General features: G+C 40.1%; 1 protein-coding gene across 1 annotated transcript in view; it reads left to right on the forward strand.

Annotated features, from left to right (window-relative positions):
- slc25a29l (solute carrier family 25 member 29-like) overlaps positions 1-18,338 on the forward strand; it is a 50,423-nt gene extending 32,085 nt beyond the window's left edge. Inside the window, exons 2-4 of the mRNA XM_072568517.1 lie at positions 3,742-3,785; positions 6,267-6,350; positions 15,190-18,338. Coding sequence (XP_072424618.1) covers positions 3,742-3,785; positions 6,267-6,350; positions 15,190-15,939 — 878 coding nt within the window. The 3' untranslated portion in view covers positions 15,940-18,338. The remainder of the gene's footprint in view (positions 1-3,741; positions 3,786-6,266; positions 6,351-15,189) is intronic.
- Positions 18,339-22,070: the final 3,732 nt, after the last annotated feature.

Consider the following 22,070-nt stretch of genomic DNA (forward strand, 5'->3'; position numbering starts at 1 on the left):
TCCTGTACTCAATGCACTGACCAATAAAGGGGAAGCATTCGAAATGCCTTCTTCACTACCCTGTCTACCTCCTGACTCCACTTTCAAGGAGCTATGAACCTGCACTCCAAGGCCTCTTTGTTCAGCGACACTCCCCAGGACCTACCATTAAGTGTATAAGTCCTGTTCTGATTTGCTTTCCCAAAATGCAGCACCCCGCATTTATTTAAATTAAACTCTATCTGCCACTCATTGGCCCATCTGATCAAGATCCTCTTGTACTGTGAAGGTAACTTTGCTGTCCACTACACCTCCAATTTTGGTGTCATCTGCAAACTCACTAACCATAGCTCATATGTTCACATCCAAATCATTACATAAATGATGAAAAGCACTGATCCTTGTGGCACACTACTTGTGATCAGTAACAGGACCCTCTGGTGGAAGTACAGAACCCCAGGCAGGAGGAGGCCATAGAGAGAAAAGGTGATGGGAGGAACGTAATACTGATCAGAGTGGTACATCATTTGATGCTGCATGGGGATAAAGGTCTCGTAAAGATGTCATGAATGTCAAACACCATCTGATCCTTTGCTGACCCAGCATGAGGAGGATGACATGTAACAAACAAAGCAAAATGCTTCAGATGATGGTAATCTGAAATAAAAACAAAAAATGCTGAAGAAACGCAGATGTGTCAGTATCTGTGGATTAATGTTTCAAATCCAATGACATTCCTTCTTAACTGAATGGGACTGGAAAAAGGTGAGGGGGTTGGGGTTTATGCTATTGACAGAAAGGGAGGATGAACAAGTTGAACAGATTGTGTGCCCAGAGCAAAAGACAAAACGAGGTCTACTGGTGTTAAAGAGAAATGTGCAATGGTTTAAATGATAGGTGTGTAAAGGAGAAAATGGATCCACATTGCTGAGAGTGAAACCAAGAAAACTCAAACAAGGGGTTACAATCAAAATGGAGGACAGAATTTAATTTAATCTTGAGTCTGAGAGACTGTAATGTACTTGTATGAAAAAATGAAGTATTCTTCCTCAAACTTGCTTTGAGCTTCATTGGAACACTATAGCAAATCCAGAACATACCCAATTGGTATGGGAACAAGGTGGCTTATTGAAATGGCAAGCAACTGAAAAATCAAGGTCCTTCTTACAAAGTGGAGGGGGTTCCACAAAGCAGAGAATGCTGGAGAAACTGAGCAGGTCTGGCTGCATTTGGGGAGAGAGAAAGTGTTAGGATTTGAAATCCGATATGACTCTACCTCAGAATGGAAGAAGCAGCATTAACTCGTTTTTTTTTCCGCAGATGCTGCTAGATCTGCTGAGTTTCTCCAGCATGTCCTGTTTTTATATCTAATTTTGAGCAACTGCATTGTTTTGCCTCTGTAAGCTTGTAATTTCCATGTATAGGTGCGTAGTGCAGTCATAGGAAGTTTGCTGTTTGTAATTTTCTGTATAATAATACTGTTATCACTTTGCTGTTAATCTTACCATAAATTCTGGGCCCTCATTCAATGTTTTCAAATTGTCACCATTATAACAGTGGATAGCCTGGGATTTAGTGCATCTTTAAATTTGAGATATGACTAAATCAGTGGGCTCAATTTGTTCAAGTCCTTTAAGATAATTGTAAAATATAGTTTTAAAGGAGGAACAGTGGGTAGGGTTTGATAGATCATTGGAGGTAACCAGAAGATAAGATTGGTGAGATACACGCTTATTATGTTGTTTTTATGAAGTTGAAATGTTAATATACTATGACAGTTTCAAGAATCTGAAACCAATGGTTTTATTACTGTAGTGGTGTACTGTGTTTAGATCTACACTGAGCTCTTGCTGAATGATGGAAGTAAATGTACAATATTCAAAATACTTATCTTTAAGTAACCTGATTTAGACAGGACTGCCCCAATTTTATTAACAAATCTTTTAGGAAAGTGTCAGTTGTAACATTCATTTTAATGTGGATTGTGTTATTGTAGTTCAGTTTACAAATCTTCTCTGGCTTTTGGTGTACGTTGCAACAAAATGTGACATGAGTCAAGATATTTTTTCCAAAACATTGAAGTTGGTTTTCCTGGGTAAAATTATATTTAAAACATGTTTCCATATCCTTCACAGAGCCTGGTAGTTGGCAGATGGTTAGCTTATTTGGTGATGTCCTTTAGGTTTGTTCCAAACATGTTAATAATGTTATGGGCAAGTTACCATGGGAAATTTCATTTCATACTTGCATTGTATATCTCCAGTGTTTGTGTCCTGGGAAATTGAGGCTGTTTGTTTAGTGCTGTAGTGCATTCAGTGAGCAATTTAAGTAAAGCTACAGCAATATGAAGGATGCATTCCAGTCGAAGCAAAGTGAGGTATCTTTTTTTCTGCACTTCATAGGTGTGTCTCCTTTAGCATCCCACCCCAATGGACATTTTTGATATCTAACATCAACTACGATAAGGAATAATGGCCAGCCGTTCAAGTGTGGTATAACAGAATTGACAAATCTTTTGTTGTCCTCTTTGCCACACATTCCATTTCCAACAAGTCCAGTGTTTGGCAGATCACATTGGTTTTTTTCTGTATCATGGGGGATATTGCTGGAATTCACTTGCTGGACTCTCTAGGTACATTTAGTTTGTGTGTGTGTGTGTGTGTGTGTGTGTGTGTGTGTGTGTGTGTGTGTGTGTGTGTGTGTGTGTGTGTGTGTGTGTGTGTGTGTGTGTGTCAAGCTCCAATCAGGTGGTTAACAGCTGACTGCCAAACTTCCCAGTGAATGTAGATCCTTGATGCTGAAGTCCCAGCTCATCAACAGATTGTGTCCAAGAATCCTTTTCTGAAGGTCTAATTTTCAGGAGATCAAATGGTGAGAAAGTAGGCTTTTTTTAATAAGTAGAGGGACAGTGGGCTTGGAGAAAGGGCTAGATGGGGGACTATCTTTCAGTAGCTGTCATTTCCGCCACCTTTGCCCCTTTATTGGTTTCAATAAGGAGCAAACCCACTGCCACTTTCTAAAAGGCATTTAGAAATGGACAATAAATGCTGACCTTCTCCCCAGCTCCCCTCTCTCCCCCCTGCCTCCCCCCCCCCCCCCTTCCCTTTTCTAGCACCACTCAGATCTAAACTCTGGTTTCCAGCATCTGTAGTCCTCACTTTCGCCTACTAAATGCTGACCGGCCAGCAAAGCCTAAATTCTGAATAAATTTTAAAAGCAGCTTCTTTCTAAATTTGAGGTTGAAGTTCAAGCCCTTAATTGGTCATTAGTTGACCACTTAAAGGTCCAAATGGATTTTCTTGTGCAGCACTTATTTGCAAAGATGATGAGAAGTGGGCTAGTATCTCTCCTTGGCCAACTTGCTCAATCATTTGCCTTTCTTCTTCATCCAGGGAAGAGAAAGTTGTATCCATTGTGTGCAAATTTCAGTGCTCAGGTACAATCTGCTGGTGGTGTTGTGTGTACCACACCCCACTACCAGATTGTCGTCAATGCAACTAGAGTATTCTCAGCTCCAAAACCCTGGCTGACTAGGGTTCTGAACCGTAGAGCTCCTGAAAGAATGCAAGTTGTCATATGTATTTATTTTTGACATCAAAGGTGCAATTCATAATGAGTTTTTCCAAGCCATAAGTATATTATTTAAAGCCCTGTTACGTTCAATTATTTGATGTAGACCTTTGTTTGGCACATTTTGTATTCTACAGCTGACCAGCATGAGTTAAGCAAATATGTTAATTTGGTTTTATTTGCTTCTTGCAGGTGTTGCAGGTGTTCTCGTTGGGCATCCCTTTGATACAGTCAAGGTGAGGTTGCTAATGCATTCTTGCTGATATCTATAATGTTAAACATACCTGAGATCGATCTAAAGTGCCAGTTCTAAAAATGTTTCTTTGTAAAAAGGGAAGGAAATGTTTTCAAATGCGATCTTGATAATCTAGTCAACAGCTTTATTTTCAGATACAGCCTTCTAATCAAACATATTTAATATTTTCCCTCTGACTCAATTGTAACATTTATTAATGTTGGCTTTCATTCGAATCATTTCAGCCTATTCCAAATGTTTATCAGATTCATTGTGCCATTGAGAACTAATTTAAACTCATAAATTTTTAACTACTGTTCTTGATGGAGTTTGACCTTAGAATTTACCAGAGAAGATTGGAAGTCATTGAGTGAAAGAACATGCAGTTTCATTGAAATAAACCAAATGGTTTAATGAATTGTGGTTTGTGGAAAAGATAACTATGTCATTTTAATTTATTTTCACGGAAATAATTTTTGTGATTATAGTAGGCTATTTTTGTGTGTGGGTAATTAGAATGAAGGGTCAGTTGGAATAAAAGGCTGCATTTACACAAAAACCAAATCCATATTATACCAGGCTCCTAATTTCCACAATTTTCCATCTTCAGTTTGAGCAGTGGATTTCAGGGTATTAGTGGCAATAGTATAAGAATTGAGTATGTCAAAGATTGTTTAAAACTTTAATTGCACCTTGAGGTTTCTGGCCAAAGATCTGTTTGATACCAGAGGAAAGCTCACAATGGCCTGTATTGCAGAAACCAGACTGCTGGCTTCTTCATAGTGGTATGTGAATTTGATGCTTCCTGCATCACCTGTTTATGTTTGCTTTCAGCAGACCAAGGGGAAGTCAGCTCCTCAGCTACGTCTCTCTCTCCAGAAGCAATAGCAACATCTTATTTTTGCAGCAGCACTGTAGTGTAAGTGCAGTATAAGGTAAAGGGCAGGATACATTATTTTAATGACAAGTTTTGGCCATTAGTGGTGCCCAAGTGAAATGGCTTTAAGCAAATGCTTATTGGCTGCCTCATAGCGCTAGGGACCTGGTTTCGATTCCAGCCTTGAGTGATTATCAATATAGAGTTTGTATGTTCTCTCCATGTGGATTTTGTTCAGGTGCTCTGGTCACTCGAAGTTGAAAGATGCGTAGGTTAGATGGATTGGCCATTCTAATAATTGCCCCTTAGTGTCCAAGGGTATGCAGTTTAGGTGGGTTAGCCATTTTAAAAACCCCATGCAGAGTTACGGAACTGGGTTGGGTCTTGTTTGGATGCGAAGGCGAAAATTGAGGACTGCAGATGCTGGAGATCAGAGTCAAGATAAAAGTGGTGCTGGAAAAGCACAGCAGGTCAGGCAGCATCCAAGGAAAACAGACATTTCGGGAATGTAGGAAACCCTAACTTTCTACCATTTAAAAAAAAAAGACATTTGAATACAGTCCGTAAGGAATGAAACATTGGCATGTTTTGGGTGGCCTGGCTGCACGTGGAAACAAATGAACTATCCCAGGTTGTATTTATTTGTGGGTTCTTCAGATGAACAGCGCTTAGTTTGTGACTGTGCTCCAACATGCTGTACCACTGCATTCAAAGTATAGCACTTTGGTAGTGACACTGGCTTATTCTACTGTGTTGCAACTTTGCAGGCATCAGCTGCAGTACTGTGAAAAGTACTGAGCAAATTCTGGGTGCGCCCTCACAAAGGATGAGGAATAATGAAAGACAGTCATCTCGGAGCTGTTGTGCTTTGCTGCATCTATGATAGGGTGACAATTGTCTGAGACCTGACAACAGATATCTCAGCCATAGGGTTTGTGTAACTAAGGAATTAAAGGGGTGCTATATGATGATGGAGAAATCCATAGACTCCCAAACAGTTACAGAATTTAGTTTGGCATTGGGTTAGGAATTCAAATGACTGTCTACTCTGTGACTATAACTGGCACAATATCAGTGTAGGTAAACAAGAGATCAACATTATCTGTTGTGTTATGCTTAATGGCTGCCAGAATTTTTTAACCAGGATACTGACACAATTTTGTTGGTTTAGGAGCCTAATTTTCTTGCTATTTTCATGTAATGTGTGAAATGCGTTTCGTTTAACTACTTTTACTTTCTGAGCTAGGGGCTGTCCTCATTAACAGCAAAAGTGTTACTTTGTGATGAGAGATAAGCCTCATCACGGGATTCCTAGTAAGTAAAGGTGAATTTATACATTCTCAGCTTCTCTCCAGTTTGACCGTATACCAAGTGATTATCACTTTTCAGAAAACTGGCGTTTTAAAAATATGTAGCATATTTCTATTTCTTCTTGTAAACATGTAATTTTTAATGCAGGACTTCAAAGTAGCTGTAGAAATAAATGATTGTTAATTCATATCAAAAAGCTATGCTAAACCTGTAACTGTGATTTGTGGAAGAAAATGTCATTTTCATTCCTGCCCAACCAAGTCTCTTCTTTTACTGGAAGTGTTTGTTTTGTAGGTTCGACTTCAAGTACAAAATTCTAACCAGCCACGTTACCGTGGGACTGTACATTGTTTCCGGTCCATCATCCGACAGGAGTCTGTAAGTAGCAAGCGCATTAACTGGGTTGATTGACTTGAAGCAGTTTATTGGGGGAGCTTTGATTCAAGTTTTTTTCTGGGCTATTATGCCAGTGCTGTCATGCCATCTCTCATTCCTTGTGCGTAGGTGAAGACTAAAAAGTTAACTGTTCTCAAGGCAGTTTCTTTCTGCATCATTTAATTTAAGCAGACATTCCAGGATTGTGGTAGGATTCTTTGTATTTTACCTACAGTTTTGAAGTATTCCTCTTTTTCTCAGGAGTTGGGCTTTCAGGATACTAGTGTTGAATTTCACAGATGTCAGGCATAAAAAATCTAGGTCTGCTGATTTTACTGTTATCTGTAGGAGATCTATTTATAAGGAATTGGCAGTGGAATGGGACACAGTTGCAGAGTTATTCAAGATAAAGTGAGCAGCTTGGTCTCTGATTTAAGACACATTTGTGGATCTTTTCTTCCTCTGTCCTTTTTTTTTTGTCCTGAAGACTCTTTAATAGTTTATCACAAGCATTTTAATACACATCTCACATTTATGTTAGCTTTGTGATGAAGAGAAGCTTCATAACCAAGAACCTTGTGTAATCACCAGCTATGCACGTAGTTGAACTTTCTGGCAGGAGTTGTTGTGTTGAGTTTGAGCTGTGAGTCAATTGTATCACTGCCTTGACTGATTTTTAACCAACTTCACACGGCCCAGAGATCAGAGTTGGAACCTTGGTAATCTGTGTTACAAACTGATGCATTTCCAGATGAGATGGTAGTGGGGGAGGGAATTGATGTAATTGTTTTTCTAAACTGTAGTGCAGGTGGGCTGCCCTGAATACAGATAACCTGCTTGTTTTCATGTTGCATTTAACAAATCTGCTTCACTTTGCGATGGCACCTATTGTGCTTCAGGCCCACAGGCTCTCATTCTTTTACACAAATCTTGCTTAGCCTCAAATTCCTTTCCCACAGCTTTTGATCTCACAATCTGCTTATTTTCCAGGGTGGAGCACATTGTAAATCTAATTATGCAGTTTCGGTTTCAAAGGCCCATTGAGTGTGCAGTCAGAAAGGACAGATAATATTCGCAATGTGTTGTGAGCATTCTCAAAATTTTGATTTTTCTATTATTCTTGCTGAATAGCATAGTGCTAGTTTTGAAATCCTTTCATGTTCTCATTCCCTCTCCAATCTTTGTAATCTCCAGTCCTCATCCATTTCAGGCCTGACCATCTTTCCCAATTTTAATTGCACGTAAGCAGCCTCTATTAAAAATAGAAATTGCTGGAGAAACTCAGTAGGTCTGGCAGAATCTGTGGAAAGAAACAGAATAAGGTTTCAAATCCAAGATTCTTCACTTCCAAAGAAGAGTTATATCAAGAGGTAACATTGCAAGTTTGATGTAACTTATTTGGAACTGAGAAGTCTTTTGGATTTGAAACCTTATTCTGTTTTTCTCTCTCCACAGATGCTGCCAGACCTGCTGAGTTTCTCTAGCATTTTCTGTTTTTATTTCAGATTTCCAGCATCCACAGTTAACTACTCAGTATCTTTCTATGTGGCGCAGTGCAAAATTTTATTTGCTCATCGTCCCTCCCCTGCAAGGCACCTTTTACCCCTTTACTTTATAGTAAAATTTGTTCAATATTTTTCAACATTAACATCAAACTGTAGATTTATTTGTCTAAATGCCTTGATATTAACCTTTGTTTGTCCAGACCATGATGTGCTATGTGAGCCACTTCCAATGGAAGAATCATTGAAAAGGTTTCTGCTTTTTCTTACAGCCTTTATATTTGGAGTACCAGCTCCAAAGTGGTTTCAATTCAACCTGAAGGGAGACCTCCCTTATCCATCCCTATTCCCCTTCAACAATTAAACACACACTCTCATCCTGACCAAGCATCTCATTATAAGTCCTAATTGAGGTTTCCAGTGGAGAGTACCAGCTCTAGGAAACCTAGTGGGTTGTAAGTGTTATGATGATACTGCTCATAATGAGAAGCCAAAGCTGTTGTGGTGGTTGAGGCACATTCAGCAAATGGATGCACCAAGACAGCCTGCTAGAAAATCAGTCAGCTTGCACTGGGCTGGGAGTTTGCCACACAAGGATTGACAGTACACATGTATGTTTTTTTTGGGAGGAAATCTGGTGAAATTCAAAAGTAAAATCTAAAAGTAATTCCAGCATATTTGAGCAGCCATTTAGGTTTCCTTTTTAAGGGTTGCCAAAAGGTATGCATCGGTTGCCAATTTTTGAAGAACTGGTACCTGGACCCTAAGGTTTTTTTAAAATGTATATGCAGGATGTGGCCATCACTGGCTAAGCCAGCATTTAATGCCCGTTTTAATTGCCTTTGAGAAGGTGCCATTGATATTCCTTCTTGAATTGCTGTATTCCATTTGGTGTAGCTACTCCTAAAATGCTGTTAGGGAGGAAGTTGCAGGATTTTTGACCCACAAATACTGAAGGATGAGAACTGTATTTCTAAGCTTGAATGGCAAATAGCTTGGAAGAAAACTTGCAGGTTGTGGTGTTCAGTGTAACTGCTGTCCTTGAACATCTAAGTGGTACAGTGCATGGATTTAAAAGGTGCTGTTGAGGACCATTAGTGAGCTGTTGCAGTGCATTTTGTAGATTGTCCCTGTGCCAGAGGGAGTGAATCTTGAAGCTGTTAAATGGGATGCCATTCAAGTGGGCTGCTTTATCCTGCATTGAGCTTGCTAACAGTTTTTTTTTTTTAAGCTGTAATCATCCAGGCCAGTAGAGAGCATTCGGTCATATTCCTGACTTAACTTGTCCACCAGGTTCAAGGTGTTGAGAAATCAAGAGAAAAGATACACATGGCAATATTCCCAAGCTCTTACCTGCTCTTAGAGCCACCAAGTTCTGTCAATGGCTCTGTGATTTGCTCCCCTGACTCTCTCAGCAATGTAGAATGCATCCCATCCAGGCCTGGAAGCTTCTCTACCCGAATGTTGCCAGCCTTTTCAGCATTTCTTTACCTAACACTATGCTGCTGAGTTGCTGTGCTGCTATTTTCTATATAATTAGAAAAGTAAGCAAACAAAATATTTAAATATGGCTGAGGGGAGAAAGACCACATTCTCAGTTGTACTGGTTTTCCCTTTAAAAGGGATCCTTACCCATTGCTTGTGACAGAAAATGTAAAATTTTGATGAGCAACTTTTTTATCCATTGTTAATGGAGATGGAGGCAGAACTACTGTATCTGGGACCAGAATCTTCAGAGAGATTGACCAACATTGAAGTAAGTTAGAAAAGTTGCATAAGATCAGAAGTAGGGATGTCGAGACCAAAGGTCCCATTTTCCAATCACTCCTTGCATAATGAGATTAAACGTTGGCTAGTGAGTTGTAATAGGCCTATTTTCATGCATTAACATGTCGTTAGACTTAATCTCACCCTAATTTGAACTTCCTGTTCTTAGACCTGCTGGATAGAAACTAAACAGCAACGATTCCCAACATGGAAGTCAGATCGGGCCCACTCACAAGTTATTCCTCCAGCCTTCCATTTTGGACAGCAGTCACCGCCATCACGGGTCATGGTTTACCACATGCACCTTCGGTCCAGGGGCATTTGCATCAGATATGTACCATCCTCAAAGGATCATCATGCCACACTTCTGACCCATTTACAATGCAGTTCTTCACTTCAGGGCTGCATTTTGGAATAAACTGCAACGTCTCATTTGTAGTGCTGCTTCCAGGATACTTCACAGGCATCCATTTCATGGCTTGCACCAGGGGTATCTCGTTGCTCCTCACAAGCTCTTGGTGCTAACTCACTTTATACCAACTTGGATGCTCACAACATACCTGACTTGCCTTTTTGCACTTTAATGGCTGGCTGAGAGGGCAGAAGGCAAAGACTCTCATTACTTCTGTACTTAACTTTTTAGCCCAGATACAAAGCCAGGCAGCCTGTCTTGGTTGTCATCAGTCAAGGGGCTGGACATATTGCTGCACATCACCATGATATGTCAGTCTAACATATGCACCATGTACCAGCAACTTATGCAGCAAACACATTGCATATACATTCACCAAATGGCCATGTCTCAAAGTCTAAGGGGAGTTGCTCTCTATCAAATCAAGGGACACACCCTCCAGTCAGGGGTTTCCGGCACTGTGATTGAAAGCAGCTTCCAGTATCAACCAAGGGCTCAGTTACTATCACTGAGCTGTTTGAGGCATCTAGGGTCAAGAGTCTATACCTCAGCAGGCCAGGGAGTGTAGGTCTAGTATAACCAGTCCAGGCAATTGTGCAGACCCTTAACTGACTTAACCACAGAGGTAGGTCACAGATTTAGTCAGCCATCAGTCAGATTTGGCTGTCCAAGTTGATCAAGGTAATAGATCTAGGTCAGCCCTGGGACTCTGTCCTTTAAAAGCGTGGAGAGGTTATCAGTGGGCTCCTGTTGTGGGAGAGAGCCTTGACAACTCAATCATAGAGACTGGAGGCAGCATGCTGGAGTGCATTTATAAGGTGGGTGTTGCGGGGGGGTAGAAGATAGATTATGGAAGGGAATGGGAAAAGACAGGTGGGGGTACTCATTGATAGCAGCATCCAGCTTTGTTTGGGGACGAGACAGTACACTATAGTACCTGGCATAGTGAGGCAATCCTCCAAGCCTAGGAAACATCAAAGCCAATGAGGTTGACCAGGATTGCAACCGTGAAGGGAACATGAAGAATGTGGGGGGTGACCCAGACTGAGAGGCTGACTAAAAGCATCGTCAAAGTGCAACCACTTCTGTTCTATCATGATGTAAATATCAAGTGCACAGTGGAGCTGAAAACAGCTGCCAGCACTCCCAGAGTGAGCAGGGCACGGACTTCAGTCTGAGACAGAAGAGGCTCCGCTTTTGAACAACATAAATCCCTTTAAAGGGCAGTTGTATGCAGTAGAGGTGAGCACAATGTCCTATTTGAACCTTGGGCAGTAATGTACTTTGTGGAGTCCAAATCCATGCCCTAAGCAACCTTGACCACATCATGTGTCATCAGGAATCAGTTTCATTAATGGCTGTGACGTCAGCGCCATGTATTGCAGCCAACAAAAATTCACTGTAGTTGCCAAAATAACAATCCCCTTCCAAAGTCTTCTAGTTTGAACATGGTGCAGGAGCTGCTCATTTTGCATCTTGGGCCTTTTTTTAGATATTTTATTAAACTTTTCTTTCTTTACAAAACCATTTTTTAAAAAAAGGCAAATAAATTTACAGCACCAACAAACATTATTCTATAACATATAACAACTGAAAAAAAGGGGGAGAAAATGCCACAACAGAAACAACCAACTAAACGGACAAATCAATAAAGATAGTTGATGGAAAAAATAAGCAAGCAAAACAGCTCAGCACAACAAAATATTAGCTTTCAACCCCCGAGAGCACCAAGTATTGCATTCAAAATATTCAGAATTCTTCCTTCAAGCACATCAGGTACACTAAATCAGAATGTCATGGCTACATGAAAACCCTAGTTAAAATGGCAGATAAATCTGCATCCAAGTCATCTAGAAAGGGCTACCATATCCTATAAAAATGTTCTGTCTTCCAGTGCATCACATTCATGAAAATGTCCAGAGGGATATGTTCCATAATAAGCCCACACCAACCCAACAGACCCTGGGAGGAGAGTGGGGGGGGGAGCTTGGTTCAGAAACTCAACACATTAAAATATTGTTCCTATCACAGAAAGCGAGGATATTATAAAGTTTTTTTTTCCCATGAGCATCCAAAGAGGGTATATTGGGTAGGCCCAGGAGGGGAGAGTAGGGTCCATCTTAACCTCAGCCCTCAAGACCCTCTCTATAACCCCTGCCACAGAACTCCAATACGTATGCAGCCTGTGGCAAGACCATAAACAATGATTGAGAGTACCGAAACTTATCTTACACTTAGGACAAAAGAGGGATGCTCCCACCTTAAACTTTGAGAGACTGCCTGGGGCCAGATGGACTTTATGCAAATTCTTTAGACGCATAGCATGGGTCCTATTACAAATCAAGATCTTCCTTGTATTCTCGCAAATGCGCCCCCATACCTCCATAAAAATCTCAACCCTAATTGCCTCTCCCAAACCCCGCAAAGCCACTCAACGTCTTCTGAAGGATTACTCCCCCAGCGTATGATAAAGCATACTAATAGAGAGTGTACTTTTTGCATAAAGTATCCTCTTCTCCATAATAGTTTGCAGAGGTTGGTCAAGAATGTGGACCCTTTCTGAAAAAAATCTCTGAACTGAAAAAAGCGGAAAAGGTCTTTGCTAAATAGACCATATTTATGAATTATTTAGTCAAGGGCCATCATTATTTCACCATCAAATAAATCGCACAAACAGATTTCCCTAGTTGCCCAGAGCTTAAATCCGGGGTCCATCACCCCCAGTCATAAACCCAGCATATCCACTATAGGGGTAAGAAATGACATTTTGGACATATTACCCTCCCCCTGCTGCATGATCCTCCATGCCTTAACAGTATTAATATCAATCAGATTACTGCAATATTCCATGACCATTTTCATTTTAGCTAATAATAAAAGGTTGATGAGGGGACATTTTGTCTGGGAAGGCACCTTGGACCATTAAACCTGATGTAGCGCTCAGGATGGCTAGGGTCTACACCTTCAATATTCCAGTTGCAGCATTTGCTCACACAGCTGATGATGAGCAGTAAGTGTATATTTACAAATATACAAATGTACTTACAATGAAGCTTCATCCATGTCATCTATGTGCCCTCAGGAGGTGATCTTCCTTTGCCGCCAATCATGTCTCAGTGTAACCCCAGGCACTGCAGCTGGGGTGGAGAGAGAGCCTGCCCTGCACTGGAGCCTGAGGGTGTTGGAGTTTTGGCCGGTGGTTCCAGGAGTGTTTGTAACTAGGGGGCCAAGACATGCTGAACATATCCAGCCCAGAGACAGGTGCACCCTCCTCTGACCGTCTCAAAGCTGATGGTGCCAGGCGGGCTGGAAGTGGAAGGCTCAGACACCTCTGAAATATCCTGACAGGAGTTTTCCAGTGGGCCTGGATTTGATTCCTCCTCTGGCTGTGTATCTCCTGGCACCACTCTGCCTCCTTGTCAGGAAGTGAGGTCTAAATCCCTTGTTCCCCCTGTTACCTTGCCTTGCTAAACCCAGAGTGATGCAGTGCAGGTGTGTGCATATATCCAGCAGATCCTGAGGGTCCTGGACCTGACTATCCATGGCAGCTACTAATCTGACCATGGAAGCAGACAGACACTTGCATACCAGAGACAGTATGGCACAAACAGTGCAGTTGGGGTGCTCTAGTGTTCGAACCAGTTTGCCTGCTGCCTCAGACAAACCTGCCTGCTGCTCCTTGTACATTTCAATGAAGTTCTTAATTGTTGACACAGTGGAGACCTGTCCTTCCTGGGTCTGAGCAGGGACCTGGTCTCCATAGCAATTCCAAGTGCTAGCGGCCTGGACTTTTCCTTCTTCAATCAACTGTGGAAACAAGATAGTTGGTGCTCACCAGCATGTGTTCCTGACTGGAATTAAGCTAACATTCCCACCAAGGTGTCATTATCTGAGCTGCTGGAAGGTGGGGGGCAACATGGCTACTGCATCCTCTTGTTCTTTCAATGTAGAGAAGGGGATTGAAATGCCACTCTCAAGGGTTAGGGGTTCTGGCATGTTAAAATTATGTTCTGTCTGATTACTTATTCTTCTACACTGATCTTGAGATTCTTGCATTGCAGCGACATCTAGAAGTGAAAGCAAATGCAAAGCTCAGAAAGGATGCACACCTTACAAGGAACGTTGATTAAGAATACGTTAAGTGGTGTTAATCGGAGAGCAGCACAGCAATAGACAGATTCTCACTTGGTGCTGGGGCATCGTGGTTTTAGCATCAGCGTGTGACTGACCAGGATGGTGCTTCTAGATTTTTACGAGCTAAATGTTGGACATTGCACCACACATCCTGACTTTCTCCACCCTATTGTGATCTGATTCCACCTGAAATGGGAGAAAGGGAGGGGTTAAGTTGAAAATGACTGGCACAACTGTTAGTGCTGGAGGGGAAAGGTATTGTGGGCGAGTGTGTATGCAGTACAGAGGGCATGCAGGATTAATGGTGGGGGATTGACTTGGTGAGAGCAAGCAAGGGAAGATGTATGTGGTAAAGCACAAGTCTTGACAGATGCAGGAACTGTGCTAGTGTGAGAGTGATGTAGCAGAGAGGAGATGGTGGCATTTAACCTGGTGGAGTGGAGGAAGTCGATGACATTTTGTGAAATAGCTGGATGCTCCTCTGGATGGTGAATACACATTGACCTGGGTGGTAATCTCTGGCCAGGCTGTCAGGCTCAGTGTTGTGTTCTCCTCTGTCAGTCCTGGTGGACAAGGACAGCCCTCCTCTGTGCCACTCCATCCACCAGGACCTCCAGGTCCCCCTCAACAACGCTGGCTGCCAATTTCCCCTCTCTCTATCATTTCTAGAGCAATTGACATAAATTGTGTAGGGCAGCTCTGAACTGACCGTGGTTTGATCTGTCAGCAAAGCAAAGTAGATACCTATGCAAAATTATGCTTTTAAATATGGGATCACTGCCAAGAATCGCCTGGCAAGTAGGACAGTATGATAAACAAGGTGCCATAGAGGTGCGGTAATGAAGCAAGTTTGGGAAAACAGCAGCATGAGAAATCTCATTAGGCCTCATAGAGAGAAGCATTTTATTAAACGTGTCAAAATTGACCTTTAGCAAATTTCGGTAAAATCCTAAGTTTATGAACATTCTAATGGTCACATTGCTAAAATGTTAACCTTTTATTTTCACCTTTTTTGTTTTTGCTTTAGATCTTCGGTCTGTACAAAGGTATTGGTTCACCAATGATGGGTTTGACTTTCATCAATGCTATTGTTTTTGGTGTCCAAGGAAATACAATGCGTTACTTAGGAAAGGATACACCACTTAACCAGTTCCTTGCAGGTGCTGCAGCTGGGGGTATCCAATGTGTTATTTGTTGCCCCATGGAACTGGCAAAAACCAGGATGCAGCTTCAAGGCATGGGTGAATACCAAGTTAAAAGTAAAGTCTACAAGAATTCACTCGACTGCTTAATTAGAATTTACAAAAAGCAAGGAATCTGTGGAATCAACAAAGGCATGGTAACCACTATTTTCAGAGAAATACCTGCTTTTGGTTTCTACTTCCTTACTTATGATTGTCTGACCAGAGCCTTACACTGTGAGCCCGATGACAGTTACATAATTCCTAAACTGCTGTTTGCTGGTGGTATGTCTGGGATTGCATCTTGGATTTCTACCTATCCCATTGATGTGATTAAATCCCGAATGCAAGCTGATGGAGTTGGAGGAATAAACCAGTACAGTGGCATAATGGACTGTATCCGTCAGAGTTACCAGAAGGAAGGATGGCAAGTATTCACAAAGGGGCTCACTTCTACTCTTCTCAGAGCATTTCCTGTCAATGCTGCTACTTTTGCTACTGTCACACTCTTCCTTATGTACACAAGGGCTGATGATGATTGCAAGGAGCTGGAGACTGCCTCTGCCTCTGCAATCCAGCAGCATTCGAGCCTCTAAAGTATCTTCCTCATGTTACCTGTGCAGAGCAGCTGCTGTGATAACTCAATTTTACTCAATCCTATTTTTGTAAGTGCAGTAAAGTTATGAAAATGTTTCAGGGTGTAAATAAGCTCCATGTAAGAATTAATTCTTTATAAAATATAGTCATGGGTCTAACATTTAACAGAATTCCATCAGTTTTGTGAGACGACAGCTTCATGCCTTATATTAAATGAATGTATATATTGTTTTTTTAGTTTATAAAAACAGTAAGAAAAATATTACTTTTGCCCATTGTAGTAGGCATGTACTGTACAGAAACTAATTAACAGGGCTGGCGTTAGAGTCCGAGTTAGTACAGAGGGTCCAAGTTTGGAAAAATGAAGATTTCTAAAGGAATTGCAGTAGATTTTCACTTTTTCTCAAGAGTTGTTGATGGGCAATAGGGGACTGGCCACCCATTTACACCTAACTTGTGTTCTCATTTCTATGGAAGTGAATGGCAAATCAGGTAATAAATATGTAAAACTAGCAGTCAACCCACCTGGAAGTAAAAGTAAAATTTTATCTCTTTAATATTAAGAAGAAGCATGCAACTAAATCAGGTTGTACTCCCTTTTGACTATGTTTTCAGAAGAGTGGGGTAAGTTTATTGGTGATTAATGATCAGAATTGAAACAAGCCCTCATGCAAAGAACTAAATAGGAGTTAGGCTTTCTCAGAAAACAGTACTTGAGCTGACATATTAAGTATTCGTGTTTCGTCCATGTTAATTAACAATAATGTTAACCTCCGTACTCATTTGGCCATGAACCTTGAATATTTTACCACTTATGTGGCACATTTATCTGTTACTACTGTTGTTTAAAGTCAGCATCTTGCAGATGTCTGCCCATTCCTTTGCAAAGACCTGATGTAACCTGAATAATCCACACTTTTTAGCCAGTTCTATGCTGCAAACCAATCAGTAACATTTTATTATTATTTTTAGTCTTTTTCACAACTCCGTTAATTTTCTAACTGTACTGATTGGTTTCATAGCCCTTATTCCCTCATCACAAAGTTTGGTAGTACAGTTTATACAAATAGTTCTACTTGGAAGCAATCACATCACAATTGAATTTTCAGGAATTTGTACACCTCTGTCATTTTAATATGTTGTGACACTTTGTTCATTTCATTATGATTTATGTGCAGTACACCTATGGAGTTTTTTTTGTTGTGTAATGTGTTGATGAGGAATTGTTACTGTGAATAAACCAATGTGGCAGCTCACCAGTCCTACAGGTTGCTGAGTTAGTCCGTTCACAGATGGATAGAAAGTTACTATATCAGGGTCCATATCTATTATTTAGCTTCCCTAACACTGAAGTAGGTTCTTCAGTGTTGCACTGTTTTGAGTGTAGAATTGCTGTCATGCTCCTGAAATATATGTTGCTTCTCACCTCTCCAGAGGTTGCAGAATTGGAAAGCCTCATAGTGGGAGCCACATAGTGTTGACATCTTGGGGACAGTTCAGCCACATACATAATGATTGATAGAGCTAGTATGAATTGGTATCATTGTGTCTTGAAACAGATTGGATGTTCAGATTCACTATCTAATGATATGTGGAATTAGAAGTCACTCTTATTGCTTCAGTTGGTCCTTGTGTCAGTAGGTTTCTCGCATCTGGGTGGAATTTAAAAATAAGTCCAAGCAAGTTATTTCACATAAGGGTCTATAGTGTATAGCTGTTTTATGCTTTACTGTTAAGGTAAAATTTTAAAGCATTACCAGTTTCATCTACCAAAGGATAGAGGTTTGTTTATTGTTTGAAGGTCCAGCACTCCTTTTAATAGATTACGATTCTGCATGAACTCCCACCTGCCCATCATTATGCGATTTCTGGAAAACATATGCTGCCTTGTTTAATCAAGGTAGCTATGTGGCATTAAATGACTAATGACGGGTAGGGATTACAGAAATCCAAACTTCACTGTAAATTGGGACAGGTGCAATAGATATTGGTCTGAGATGCTGATCAACAATGATTCTCAATAATTTTGCACCATTTCCAGGATTTTTTTTAATGGGCACAGAACACTTTATATCACAATGTGAGAAAAGAGAAAGCATTTGTTTGTTCCTAGCACTATGATCAACTTTCTCACTATCAAGCAAATTGCAATTTCAAAGTGAGTGAGTGTTTGAATCTGGAAACCTTGAATGTCTATATATTATCTGAACAATTTCCATATCTGAATTGAAAATGCATGCTTGATTAACAGTACAGTACAGCTTTGACTTTTTGGTCAATCAGTTTGTACTGTGTATTGCTTGTTTCAATGTGTTTCACATCATGTACCTTACTATGTAAAGTACCATAGGCAGATTGTAAGGAGAAAAAGGGAAAATAAAATCCATATTCAGATCAAGTTCCTGTTAATTTTGTTTTGCTTTGTATGTTTGAAGATGATAAAATTAAGTGTTTCACATTTGTTCCCTCATACTGTTGAGCTCAGCATTTCAACCCTCTGTTTATTGTGAGTCACATTTAATTCCAGCCTTTGCACATTGTTCTGCATTGAAATGAGATATTACAAAACTGAAGTTGTTTAAAAACAGACTGGCAATTTCACTTCAAAGATAGGAATGGTGTTGTAAATTCTCTGACTTCCTTGTCACCGAATTCAGTATAAATCACTTTAAAAGTACATTTTGCAACCATTTACAATTCCAGTTTTATTGATGTAGGATGATGTAGTCCATTTGCATAAATTTGAAATTAATTGTGGAAAGCTCAGTGCAAGAATTATGGAATTCAAAGTACCAATGGAAACGTGCATTCATATTTTGCCTTTAATGTAGAAGTTTGCAAGGTCTTTCATTTGAGGAATAGTAAAGGATGCCACACAATGGAAATGTTGGCGTTGCTGACCAAAAGCTTAGTCATTTTTGTCTTTGGGAAAATTCTCAGAAGGGCGAAGGGTTTAGGAAGGAAACTTCAGAATGCAGACCCCAGACAGCTGAAGGGAAGAAGCCATGCCCAATTCGCCTGAATTGTATGATTGGAGAGTCTAGAATGGGATGGTGGTAATTTGTACTACTGAAAACTATTAGAGGTGGGGGAGCAATTTGAGCAATATAAGCCCCCTCTTAAGATGGTATTGAAAACATGCCCATCAGACAGATAATGATACCAGCAGCATCTAAGTCATTTAGGCTGCCTGTGCAAAAACTTAATTTTATTCCCTTTGGCAGGAAAGCACTAGGCAAAATGAGTACACAAGGATGTTGAGGATTTGCTGGAAGAGGAATCAGCTTTTGCCATTATCTTTCGGCAAGAAGCTGAAGAGCAGGAACATGAAGAGGAGGAAACACTGGAAGTCAAGGAAGAAGCACCGCAAGTCCTTGTCTGCCAGGACTGTATATGACTAATTAATTCAACGACAAAACCAGTAAACTCAAACTCAATTCGCAATGAAACTCTTATATTCCTTGCCATCTCTTTGGTGCTCAGCAAATGCCCTCTTGTTCACAATGGGAAACATAAATGCCACAACAGAATAAACATTGTATTACAAACTTAAAAATTGATTCATGCTGAATTGTATATAAAAATACACTAACTAGCCTTTTGCTATTCCCTATGTGTTCTGTTATATATTGCACTATGATTAATAAGTGCTCAACTTACAGGCAGTCAATATTTAATTTTGTTTAGATCTCACTAGGAGAATATAACAACTCTTCATTATAAAATATTCAGCCTTGCAATATATTCCATTCATTCTCCACTTAAAATAAAAGTACAAATTAGTAAAATGTTCATAATTTCCCAGATTGCATTATAATCACGTGTTGCATTAAATGAACACATGCTCAGTTTCAGTAGTCATTATTGAATTAATTTTACTTCCATTTCCCCAACAGCAAAGGAAACAAAACAGTATAAGATGCTCATCTATTACAATATACTACACTCCCACTTCACTTATAATAAAAATAATTCATATATTAAAATATAAAGTGGTATTCTTAATTTCTAAGACTACAAAAGGCAAAACTAATATCAATAGCTAAATTTAACCGGTTGGATTGTATATTTGCCTTTAGGTTCATCACCATGAACATGTATCTGCAGAAAATGCTGAAGAAACTCAGCAGATCTGGAGAGAGAAACATAGTTAATGTTTCAACTCCGATATGAATTTTCAGAACTGAAAGTGTTGGAAAATAGGTTATTTTTATACTTTTGGCAGAGGCATAGGATGAACAAGAAGGCTTATAGTATAGAGGCAAAGGGGTTGCAAATAATGGAGAAAGAAGAAAATGTAAAATAAGTGCAAATTAAGATGTGAAAAGAGAGAAAAAGTACAAAGTGAACAAGACAAAAATATGACACAGCTGTGGGGGGAAGAGAATGTAAGAAAAATGGAGGGTGGACATAATGCGGTCAGTTTCTGGCTCACTTTGGTTTACCAGCAAATTCTGTAATACCAGCAAACTTTGAATTCTTTTGTGTTTAATGCTTTCTTCCTGAATTTCACTTGGGAATCGTTGGAGGAATATGGACTACATAAGGTCCGTTATGCTCTTTTGTCAGATTTACTCTTTCAGGCAAACAATATGCATGACACAGTCTCTTACTAATCCATACTAGACTTAAGAATGTGTTTTGTCATTTTAAAACAACTCCGTATACATACTTCTCTTTATCACCTCAGTGGTCTCTCACCACAACTTTCTTAACAGCTCTAAAATCTCTTACATTTCGTGCCTGTTCCATCATAACTCATTTTTACTTCGTCAAACCTTTTTTTCTATTGATGTGCTTAAGCAAATTAAATCATGTCTTAAGGACAGATTTAACTCCTAAGGTGAGAAAGCTGTTATTCATAATGGGCACATTCTGTAAGAGAACAGAGAATTGACTAACCTATGTTGAAGAGAACATGAAAATTACTGCCTAGTTTGTCACATAACAAACAGTTATGCAAAGGCAGTTTCAAAAGTTGTACAGTGAAATTCTTTGTGCAGCACTACTTGATGCCAAGGATTTTTCTCCAATCTTACTCTGGAATATTTCAAACTCTTCTGACACAAACACATATGGCAACCCATAAATTGCAAACCAACTTCTCAAAACCTTAGTAGTTTTTGTCACTTGTATTTTTGACTGTAGATTCAACGGTTATCCCTTTGCTAAGGGTGGCACGGTGGCTCAGTGGTTAGCACTGCTGCCCCACAGGACCCGGGTCCCAGATTTGATTCCAGCCTCGGGTGACTGTCTGCGTGGGTTTCCTCCCATAGTCCAAAGACGTGCAGGTTAGGTAAGTTGGCCATGCTAAATTGCCCGTAGTGTTAGGTGCATTAGTCAGGGGTAAATGTAGGGGTCTGGGTGGGTTGCTCTTCGGAGGGTCGGTGTGGACTTGTTGGGCTGAAGGGCTTGTTTCAACACTGTAGGGAATCTAATCAAATATGTACTAACCACAACGAAGCACTCTCTTCCAACTTCAAAGAAATTGATGTGGCTTCTTGGTAGATTTCATGTTTTTGACCAAGGAAGGGGATTTTGGTTAGGTCACTTCTCATTTTGAAATATCTCTCAAAATCTCGCCAACTTTTTAATATCCCTCTCTACCTTTAAATACCAAAAATAGCTTCTTGCTAACCCTTTTCTGTGTGAGCTCGATGAAATTATTTTAACAATCTCTCTCTAAACCACTGGTGGAATAATGACATTTATACCCATAAGAGACTGTGTTGGTCTACACTCAGTTCAGTTCTGTGTGAAATACTATAATTTGTCATCATTGCACTATTTAGGTCAGATACTTGTGACATAAATAAACATATTAATGAATAACAATTATTTGCAAGTTTCTTTACTAATTTCTCTAGCAGACACTGGGATGTCACTGCTCTGAGGCTAAAAGTGAATCAGTATTCTGCTGACTTCTGATATTTAATCTTTATTTTGACTGGCCATTAAAATTAATATTGCTGAGGCTTTTGCCCGAAACGTCGATTTCGCTGCTCATTGGATGCTGCCTGAACTGCTGTGCTCTTCCAGCACCACTAATCCATTAAAATTAATACCCTCACCTGATGCCACACTGCAGGTAGGAATGCACCAACTATCTAGGATTAGTCTGTCAATAAAA

This window comes from Chiloscyllium punctatum, chromosome 4 (assembly GCF_047496795.1).
Source record: "Chiloscyllium punctatum isolate Juve2018m chromosome 4, sChiPun1.3, whole genome shotgun sequence".
In the NCBI taxonomy this organism is placed as follows: domain Eukaryota; kingdom Metazoa; phylum Chordata; class Chondrichthyes; order Orectolobiformes; family Hemiscylliidae; genus Chiloscyllium; species Chiloscyllium punctatum.